At 65.0% G+C, this 9976-nt stretch overlaps 2 protein-coding genes across 2 annotated transcripts; both read left to right on the top strand.

Moving 5' to 3' along the window:
- The first annotated feature begins 1355 nt into the window (after positions 1–1355).
- On the top strand, positions 1356–5178 carry ALDOC (aldolase, fructose-bisphosphate C). The gene is made up of 9 exons (XM_042026180.1): positions 1356–1461; positions 2387–2509; positions 2594–2805; positions 2896–2950; positions 3024–3184; positions 3659–3742; positions 3828–4002; positions 4083–4282; positions 4674–5178. The coding sequence occupies exons 2-9, from the start codon at positions 2398–2400 to the stop codon at positions 4767–4769; spliced, it is 1095 nt and encodes a 364-aa protein (XP_041882114.1). The 5' UTR covers positions 1356–1461; positions 2387–2397; the 3' UTR covers positions 4770–5178.
- A 438-nt stretch (positions 5179–5616) lies between these two features.
- Positions 5617–9610, top strand: PIGS (phosphatidylinositol glycan anchor biosynthesis class S). The gene is made up of 12 exons (XM_042026179.1): positions 5617–5724; positions 5825–5964; positions 6038–6149; positions 6524–6613; positions 6747–6838; positions 6980–7178; positions 7454–7596; positions 7687–7801; positions 8005–8150; positions 8270–8370; positions 8710–8920; positions 9019–9610. Exons 1-12 carry the CDS (start codon positions 5679–5681, stop codon positions 9292–9294), a joined length of 1671 nt encoding a protein of 556 aa, XP_041882113.1. The 5' UTR covers positions 5617–5678; the 3' UTR covers positions 9295–9610.
- The last annotated feature ends 366 nt before the right edge of the window (positions 9611–9976 follow it).

Genomic DNA, 9976 nt, shown 5'->3' with positions numbered 1-9976 from the left:
CCCCCCCCCCCCCCCCCCCCCCCGCCCTTGCTTGGTCCCTGCTGCTGCATGGAGGAGGGGGCTCCCTTAGGGGCTCCTCGGCCTCCCAGAACAGTTCCAACCTCACCTCCCTCCTTCCCTGCTGAGGCAGCTCCTGCGGGATCTCCCTCCCGGTGTTCCTGACCCCAAGGATGCTCCCCACCGCCACGGGGACCACGCGGCACCTCCCTCCCCTGCGCTGGCCCAAAATAGCAGCGCTCCAACAAGTGCTCTGGTTTTTAATGGCCTCTTTCTCCTGCCCAAGGGGGGGGAAATCACCTTCCCCTGCCCTCTGCCACAGCCCTGCCGCTCTGTGTGGGGCGGGTGCCGTGACACGACGGGCGCTGGCACCGATTTACCCGGGCAATGTTTGGGGCTGTGCTTCCATGTCCTGGGTGTGTGGGTGGCTCGCAGAGAAGCAGCACTCACTGCTCCCTAGCATTGCCTCCCTCCCTTCTCTGTGACCCCGCTGGGTCGGGTACAGCCCTCCGAGGTTGTGGGGGGCCCCCCGGCTCTGGGATGCCGGGAAATGTGCTCCCTTCTTTGGATTAGGGCCACGCAGGGTGGCTGAGCCTCCTTTTACGGCGGGATTCAGCACAGCGGGGCCCTGGCAGCCGTCCCCGTGGGGCGAGTGGGGACACTGGTATTGTCCCTGTGCCGGCTGCGGGTGGTTTTTTAGGGAAGTTGGTCTCCTGTGAGTGTCGCCACCCTGTCCTGGACGGTCTGGGGCTCAGTGCTGCTGGTCCCTGGGCACAGAGGTGACCCAGATGGGGTATCCTGCACAGTAACAGTGACCCCAGCCTGGGGGTGGGAAAAGGGGGTCCCTGGTCCAGAGGTGATGAGGGGAAAGTCTCTGTTCCTAACTGGTAATGGGAATAGGGGGGCACAACGCGGGGGTGGCATGGAGGGATCGCTGTCCTTAGTTGGCAGTGGCAACAGGGGGGCACAGCAGCGTCCCCAGCAGCAGCAGGGGGCTGTCAGAGGTCTCTGCCCATAACCAAGCAGAGGGGTGGTGGGACAGAGGGGTCTCCAGCAGCAACTGGAGATGGCACAGCGGAGTGCCTGGATGGCATGGGGGGCCCTGCCCATGACAAGGGGTGACTCAGCTGTGTCCTTGGGCGGTGGCGGGGAAACAGAGGGGCCCCCATCACCGGCAAGGCGCTGCCAAGGGGTGGTACAGCGGGGTCTCCAGCCTGGGATTGTCACCTTAGGGTCACCAGGAGCGCGCGGGTTGTCGCCGGCGGAGGGGCACGACCCCGACGGGGGCGCTGGGGAAGGCGGGGGGGCGCGGGCGGTGGCGGGGGCGGGCCGGGGCGGGGCGGGAGGCCGGTCCTGCCCGGTGCCGCCCCACCGGTCACGTAGCTCTGCGGCACCGCAGCCACATTTACCGCGGGGCCGGAGCGCGCAGCCCGCAGTCCGTGCTCGCCGCCGCCGCCCTACACGGTACGGGGGAGCCGGGGGTCAGGGAGAGCCGGGGGGCCGGGGGGAGCTGCCGGGGGGGCAGCCGGGGGGTCCCGGCGGCGGGAGGCGGCAGTCCCGCCGAGCCTGCTGGGTGTCTCCGTGCGGCATCCCGGGGGTCGGTCCGCGCTGGGGGGCTTCAGGGCAAAGGGACCCCCGGGCATGGGGGTATTGGGGGTTTGGGGGGAGCCAGGATACTCCTCCTGCGCTGGCGGAGCTGAAGCCGCGATGGTGCCGGCCGGGGGATCGAGCGCCCCGGCTCCTGGGGGCATCACCGGCCCCGCGACGGCGCCAGCCCCGGGGTATCGCCATCCTCGGAGTACCCCAGACTTTGGGTACCTCCATCCCCGGCTTGTGCCGCCCTGGGGCGGCTCCGTCCCCCATTCCTGGGCTATTTCCGTCCCCCCGGTATTCTCATTCTTGTGTTATCGTCATCGCCCGCGTAATCTCCCCGCGGGCTATTCCCGGCTATGGAGTACTCCATCTCCGGGGTACCCCAAACCCCGGGTAACTCCAGACTCAAGTAGCGCCTCCCTGGGCTCTCTCTATCCCCTTTTCCTGGAGTATTTCCGCCCCTCCGGTATCCCCATCCCCGGGCTGTTTCCATTCCCCGCGGGGGATTCCAATCCCCAGGGCACCCCCATCCCGGTCCCCTCGTGTCCTGCGCGGGTCCCCGCGGAGCTGCGCTCCCTCAAGATGGCTGGGCTGGGGGCGGGCTGGCAGGCAGCAAAATGGCTGGGAGCTGCCCGGCATCCTCCACGATCCCTGCCACGAGGCTTACACAACGTGCCCTGGCCGGTGGGGCCGGGCTAGCAGCCCCGTGGGGGTCCCCGCTCCCCTTGGAAGGGGCTAGATGTGGTTTCGGGGTGTCGCCCCGATGGTGCGTGACTCAGTCCCCGTCCGCTCGCAGCCACCGCCACCATGACGCACCAACATCCCGCGCTGACGGCCGAGCAGAAGAAGGAGCTGTCGGACATCGCGCTGCGGATCGTGGCCCCGGGGAAGGGTATCCTGGCAGCCGATGAGTCCGTAGGTCAGTTTTGGGGGGGGAAATGTGTCCCGCCACCCCTTTTCCTCACGCTGGGTGGAGGCTGACGAGGGTGCTGGGTGCCCGCAGGGAGCATGGCCAAGCGCCTCAACCAGATCGGGGTGGAGAACACGGAGGAGAACCGCCGGCTGTACCGCCAGATCCTCTTCAGCGCCGACAGCCGGGTGAAGAAATGCATCGGGGGCGTCATCTTCTTCCACGAGACCATGTACCAGAAGGCTGATGACGGCACCCCCTTCGTGCAGATGATCAAGGACAAGGGCATCGTCGTGGGCATCAAGGTGTGGGGTGTGCCCGGTGGGTCTGTGGGGTGCTGAGGGTGCTTGGAGGGTGCTGGTGGGGCTCAGCACCGCCTTCCCCTCATTCCACAGGTGGACAAGGGTGTTGTTCCTCTGGCCGGGACTGATGGCGAGACCACCACGCAGGGTAGGTGTAGCAGGGGCTGTGGGGTTTGGGGCAGTGGGGTTTGGGGCTGTGGGGCTGACACGCTGCCCCGCAGGTCTGGATGGGCTGTGGGAGCGCTGTGCCCAGTACAAGAAGGATGGGGCAGACTTTGCCAAGTGGCGCTGCGTGCTGAAGATCAGCGAGCACACCCCCTCTGCGCTTGCCATCATGGAGAACGCCAACGTCCTGGCCCGCTACGCCAGCATCTGCCAGCAGGTACCTGCCTGCTGCCATCGCCCCACGGGGTGGGCAGTGACCTGGAGGATGGTGTTGACCTGTGTGGGCAGGTATTGCCCCACGGGGGTGGGCACAGATCTGTGAGGCTCAGCACTGCGCCTGTGCAGTGATGATGATCCCTGGGGATCATGCCCAGCAGCTGGACATAACCCCTGTGTTGGGTAACACCTCACGTGGGTGGACATGCCTTGTGGCATGGGCATCACCCATAGGGTCAGGTCAATCCATGGGGCGTGGCATTGCTGTGTGCACCTCACAAACATGGACATTACTCCATGGGGCCTAGAACTGACCCTCCCAGGTTAGGCATCCCCCCATGGGGCTAGGCATTTCTGCCAAGGGGGGCATTGAGCTTCGGGGCTGAACATCACTCCCCAGGTCTGGGCATTGTCCCATGTAGCCATGAGGCTGGGGGATGCCCAGGGGCATCACTGTGATGGCTGCTGTTTGCAGAATGGCATCGTGCCCATCGTGGAGCCAGAGATCCTGCCTGATGGTGACCACGATCTCAAGCGATGCCAGTATGTGACGGAGAAGGTGAGTGCTGGGGTGGCAGCAGGGTGGGCACCGTGCTGTGCCATGCCATGCCATGGGACTCCATCATGCTGCCTGTCCTCCCCAGGTGCTGGCAGCTGTCTACAAGGCACTGAGCGACCACCACGTTTACCTGGAGGGGACCTTGCTGAAGCCCAACATGGTGACCCCCGGGCACTCCTGCCCCACCAAGTACAGCCCCGAGGAGATCGCCATGGCCACTGTCACCGCTCTGCGCCGCACCGTGCCCCCAGCCGTGCCAGGTACCAGCCGTGGCGTGTGGCAGAGACCAGGAGGGTGATACCCTGTGTCCCCTCCTGTGCCATAACCCTACTCTCCACAGGTGTCACCTTCTTGTCTGGGGGTCAGAGTGAGGAGGAGGCTTCCATCAACCTCAACGCTATCAACACGTGCCCGCTGGTGCGGCCATGGGCCCTCACCTTCTCCTACGGGCGGGCGCTGCAGGCGTCGGCGCTCAGCGCCTGGCGTGGGCAGAGGGACAATGCCGATGCTGCCACCGAGGAGTTTGTCAAGCGTGCAGAGGTGATGGGGGTGGCCCTTCTGGGAGGGGGGTGCCAAGGGCTGCGTACCCTGGGGTAGTGGGGACACCGAGGACTGTGCACCCATGGGAGGAGGGGTGGCTGAGGACCGTGTCCCACAGGGTGAGAGAAAACACCAAGGGCTGTGCCCCTTGAGACGAGGGATGCCAAGGACCATGGTCCCCATGGAAGGGACACAGTACTGTGTCTGTAGGGGGACAGTGAGGGTTTTCTCCCTACAGAAGAATGAGGGGTGCCAAAGGCCACATCCCTGGGCTCTGCTCCCCAAGCACTGTGTCCCCATGAGCTGGCGGACCCTGAAGGCTGTATCCCCAGTGACTTGGAGCCCTTGAGTGACACCCCAGAGTGACCACTGACCTTTCTTTCCCCTGCAGGTGAACGGGCTGGCAGCGCTGGGCAAGTATGAGGGCAGCGGGGACGACTCGGGGGCTGCCGGGCAGTCCCTCTACGTGGCCAACCACGCGTACTGAGCCCCGGCCGGGCACCCCACCGGCCCCGGCCCCCGTCCCGGCCCCCTCCCCGCCACCGCTCACACCCCGCTTCCACCCCAGCCGCCCAGGGGAGCCGCCACGCGGGGAGGGGAAGGGGGGAGCGCCCCACGGGCCGGCCCCACGCCGTGTCCGCTGATGGAGTGAGGGGTCCGGGTCAGCCGGGCCCTGGGGGGAGCCACCCGGGTGCCCCTTTGGCCGGGGGCTCCGGCCGGGCCGTGAGGGGAGGAGGGCAGGCCGCGTGGGAGGCAGGAGGGGAGGCCTGGGGGTGCCCCTGCCCTGCCGTAGCTTTGCAGTCCTGGTCGCTGCCGCCCTTGGGGCGCCTGTGTTGTGTTCGCCATGTGCACCCCGTGTACCAAATAGCCTAACAACGAATAAATGGTAGAGACAGCGCCGTGCCGCCTTTTTCCTCGCCGCGGGGCACCCGGCAGCTCTGTGCCCGCCCCGTCCCTCCCGCCCGCTCCGGGCATCACCGGCAGCGTGTTGTGCTCCCTTATGCAATGAGCTGTGTTGGGTCTCAGCCCTCCCACACACATCGTGAGGCTCCGTGAGCTTGGAAGAGGGTGGGTGGGTTCCCCCTAAGAGACACGAGGCGGCTGAGGAGCTCCTGTCCCCGCCTCTCCGCGTCCCTGTCCCGGTACTCGGCACTATCCCGGTGTCTACCGCGCTCCCACGCACGCACGGCCGCGCCGCCACGTGTCCCTTCGCGGCACTCGTAGAGGTTAAAGCCCGCCTCCTCGGGGCCGATACGCGTTCTGATTGGTTCTTCTGGCCGCCCGTCTGTTCGGCCGCGCGGCGCACGCCGCGCCTATTGGCTGTGCTAGGTGTTGTGAGCTCTGATTGGCTGGGCTGGGCGCAGGGCACGCTGCCCGGCTGGGCCAGGAAGTGAAGATGGTGGCGGCGACAGTGGCGGCGGCCATAGCGGCGGATGAAGCAGGTACTGGTGGGTTTGGATGCCCGGTGCTTGTTCGCTGTCTCTCGGCCCTCCGACCCCGGTCCTCGGGGAGCCGGGCCGGTGCTGAGCGCTGTCCCCGCAGAGCGGGCGCGGGGGCGGCGCGCCGCCCTGTCCTTCGCTACCATCGCCGTGGTGCTGGGGCTGCCGCTATGGTGGAAAACGACCGAGACCTACCGCGCCGCCCTGCCCTACGCGGACATCGATGGGCTCGGCCAGCAGCCGGTGAGCGCCGGGCGGGCCCGGGGGCGGCGGGTCTGGGGGCTCGGGGGCCCGGGCTGACGCTGTCCCTGTGCAGGTTCAGCTGGTGGTGCCCATCGCCGTGGTCTTCGGCCCGGGATCGGTGCCCGCGGACCTGCCGAGGCCGCTGCCCTTCAGGGACGTGCAGGAGATGGAGATTTCCGTGAACCGTGAGAGACCTCCTTGTCTGTCCCTGCCCCGTCTGCTCCTCTTGGGTGGCCTCGTCCTTTCCCGAGGGGTCCCAACCTGCCCGGGACCCCAAACCCCCTTTCACCAGTACCATCCTGCCCTGAGCTGGCGGTGCAGGGAGCACTGGGGAGACAACAAAGTCGCAGGGTGCTACAGAGAAGGGACCAGCCCCATTGCCTAGGGATGGGGATGCCCAACTACCAGTGTGGACCAGTGATGCTACGTGCCATAGTGGTTCACCCTGCTGGCACCTCGTACTGTGTGTCCCCCTGGGGCTGTCCCTTGTTCCTGTGAGCACCAGGCTCCTGGAGGGGCCTGGGATCAGCAGATTCACTCAGGTTTTCTGCCCTTGCAGTGAGAACCAGCGTCATGTCCCGCTATGAGATGCTCTATCGCAGCACCACGGGTCAGGAGGAGGCAGCGCTGGCTGCGGCGACTGCACGAGGTATTGGAGCAGGGAAATTGCTGGGGAGCTCCTCTTCCCAAGGCTGGCTGAGCAGAGAATACTGCTTTGTCTCAGAATGAGATGGGGATTGGAGTGAAATTCCCAACCCTGCCAGTGCTTCCGTCTTCCCCAGAGGCTGATGCTGCTCTGCACCCACTGCAGGACACCACGTTGGGCTCTCTAACCATGTATGTGGTCCCTGAAACCTCCTCTCTCCTGCCTCAGGTAGGGAGCAGCACCCTGTGGTGCCAGTCTCTGCGTCCTTCACCCCTGGGAGGTGGCATGTGTCACAGGTGGCACTGTGCCATTCTCAGGGTGCTGCTCCCAGCCCTCACCCCATCCCATCCCATCCCATCCCATCCCCAGGGCATCAATGTCTACGTGGGGAAGCACCGCAGCGCCCTGGTGAGGGCTGGGGGGAGCCTGGCTGCCCTGCAGGCCCAGCTCCGGGAGGTGACACAGGTGATGTCCTTCACGGCCAGCTCCATCGCCGCCGCCCTCTCAGACCGTGTGCCCGGTGGTCAGCTCCGCCCTGATGCACGGCGGTACCTGAAATCCAGCCTGGGTATGGATGTGCCCTCCATCCCTGTTCCCTGGCCTCGGGAAAACCTTCTGTCCCTGGGGAGGATCCCATTCCTGCTCTGCTTGTAGCATCCCTGGATGTCTTCTGGGCTAACAGACCCCTTTGCCTGTAGCAGTTGCTCTGGGCCAGGGTTGTGCTGTGGTTGCTCTGTTGGTGTGACCCCACACTGGCGTGGGCCAGGGAGGAGGGGACAGGCCCTGCTGCTCTTGGGAGCTCTGTCACGGCCTCGGTGCCTCATAGGCTGCAGGTCCTTGCAGGGTATGAGATCACCTTCAGCCTGCTGAACCCTGACCCCAAGTCCCACACCGTGGACTGGGACATCGAGGGGGCTGTGAACCGCTACGTGAAGCCCGTCCTGGACAAACTGAGCTTGGTGGCCAACTTTTCTGTGGATTCACAGGTGAGGGCTGGGAGAGATGGTGGGGAAAGCCCAGCCCTGACCTCCCTGGGATGCGCTCCTCTGCTGGCAACATTTCTTGTGTGCCTGCAGATCCTGTACTACGCTGTCCTAGGAGTGACACCACGCTATGACAAGGAGTCCTCCAGCTTCCTCCTGAGTGCTCACAGCCTCCCGCACGTCATCAACCCCGTGGAGGCCCGGCTGGGTGAGCACCATGTTCATGGCTCGCTGGGATCTGTCTCATGGGCCCAGGCTCTGCTGAGGGAGAGGGGACAGCTGTGCCTGTGTCCCTTTCCCCCCCAGCCCATGTGAGAGCTGCTGGGGGTGCTGTGAAGGAGGAGCTGGGCTGTGAGCTGCTCTTGCTGTCCCTGCCAGCCACAAGAGTTCTGTGACTCTGTGCCACTGCAGGCTCCAGTGCTGCCTCACTCTACCCCGTGCTGAACTTCCTGCTGTACGTGCCGGAGCGCTCCCACTCCCCCCTGTACATCCAGGACAAGGATGGAGCCCCAGTGAGCACCAACGCCTTCCACAGCCCCCGCTGGGGCGGCATCATGGTACGGGAGCCATGGGGGTGCTGGCAGTGCTGGGACAAGGTGGTGCCTCCCCATTCCCAGCTGGTGACCCTGCTGGCCCTGAGGCCCCAGCTATGCCTCGCTGACATGTTCTCCTGCAGGTTTACAACGTTGAAGCCCCTGCTTCCCCCCAAGCCTCCCTCCCTCTGCATGTGGACGTGGACATGGCACGAGTGATGGAGGTTTTCCTGGCCCAGCTCCGGTGAGGATGCTCTCTTCCCTCCCCAGGCCTCTGTGGAAATCAGTGGGGTCAGAACAGGCTGTACCCAAACAGCTTGTTCATGCCTCCCTCCGTGGGCTCTGGGAGGCTGAGGGTGGTTCTTTGTGGCCTTTTGAGGTGCTGGCTACTGGCCATCGCTGCTCTGTGGCCAGGGGTGCTGGCACATCTCCTGTCTCCTTGAGTAGGAGGCTTGGCTTATCCTGCCCCACATCCAGGAGGCAATTAGGCAGGACTGGGACTAAATGCAGCAGGGAAAAAGAGCAGGGAGCTCATGGGAATGCAGGCCTGTGATGTGGGCTGGGACTGTCCCTTTACTCCCAGGTTACTCTTTGGGCTGTCTCGGGAAGAGGTGCCCCCCAAGTTCCTGCTGGAAAGCCCAGGGAATGAGGGGCTGGCTGACTGGGAGCTGGACCACCTGCTCTGGGCCCACACTGTGGAGAACATCGCCACCGTGTCCACCACCCTGACCTCACTGGCCCAGCTCCTGGACAAGATTGGGAACATTGTCATCAAGGACGATGTTGCCTCTGAGGTAGGGCTGGGGCACCCTGAGGTGGGGAGCAGAGGGGGCTGAGTGTCCTTGTGGTGCTCCCTGGCCAGGGACTGACCCTTGGTGTTGTTCCCACACAGGTGTACCGGGCAGTGGCCTCAGTCCAGAGCGCTGTGACCGAGCTGTCCCTGGGCCACCTGCACGCAGCTTTCCAGGCCAGCAAGGAGGCCGTCACCTCCTCGGAGAGGGCCTTCTTTGACCCATCTCTCCTCCATCTCCTCTACTTCCCTGACGACCAGAAATTTGCCATCTACATCCCGCTCTTCCTGCCCATGGCTGTCCCAATTCTCCTGTCCCTGGCCAAGATTGTCCGGGAGACCAGGCAGCGTACGAAGGAGCCCACCAAGATGGACTGAGCCATGATGCCCTGGCTTGGGGCTGTCCCCACCTCGTGGGGTGGTGTTGTCACAGACTCATGGCCCAGGAAGGCACCCCAGGGCCAGGCCTGGCTGCTTGGCTTGGGTGTGCCAGGGCCAGGATGCAGGAGTGGGAAGAGAGGCTCCTTTGGGAGGTGGGAGACGGTCTTAGTTTGGGTGCTGAGCCCTCCTACACCCGCAAAGGCAGAGAGGGGAGGGAAGGGGCTGCTTGTGTGCACCCCCGGCCTGGTGCTGTATTCAGAACAAGCTGCTGTGTAAATAAAGAACCCCCCGTTCTGTGGGGGGCTGATGTGGGGCTGTGTGAACCTCCTTTAGCCTTTTAGAGGGTACCTATTGCCTTGCCGTCCCCTGGCCCAGCTTTCCTGCCCCCCTTCCACTGCTTTATGGGGTCTGGCTCCTGTTTTATGGGTATTTAGCCAAAAATACTTGACTGGGGAGGGGGGACAGCTCCTGGGGGTCAGTTAGTGGCGTCCATCCCGTCCAAGGGTGCAGAGCCCCCAGGGCCAGCCCCACCTTAGTGGGGTCCGGCTCCTCCATTGTGTGTCGGTCTGAGGGAGGTTAGGGGCGGGTGTGGGGTCTGTCCCCACCTCACCTGCGCTCCAGGGGGGGCTGACCCCCATGTGGGGGTGGGGGTCGCAGGACGGGGGAGCCCTATCTCCTC

This window comes from Corvus kubaryi, unplaced genomic scaffold (genome assembly GCF_017639235.1).
Source record: "Corvus kubaryi isolate FWS band 111438036 unplaced genomic scaffold, C.kubaryi_AGA036_p1.0 37284, whole genome shotgun sequence".
Taxonomy (NCBI): Eukaryota; Metazoa; Chordata; class Aves; order Passeriformes; family Corvidae; genus Corvus; species Corvus kubaryi.
The sequence above is the reverse complement of the archived record's forward strand: the minus strand, read 5'-3'. Positions and strand labels throughout refer to the sequence as shown.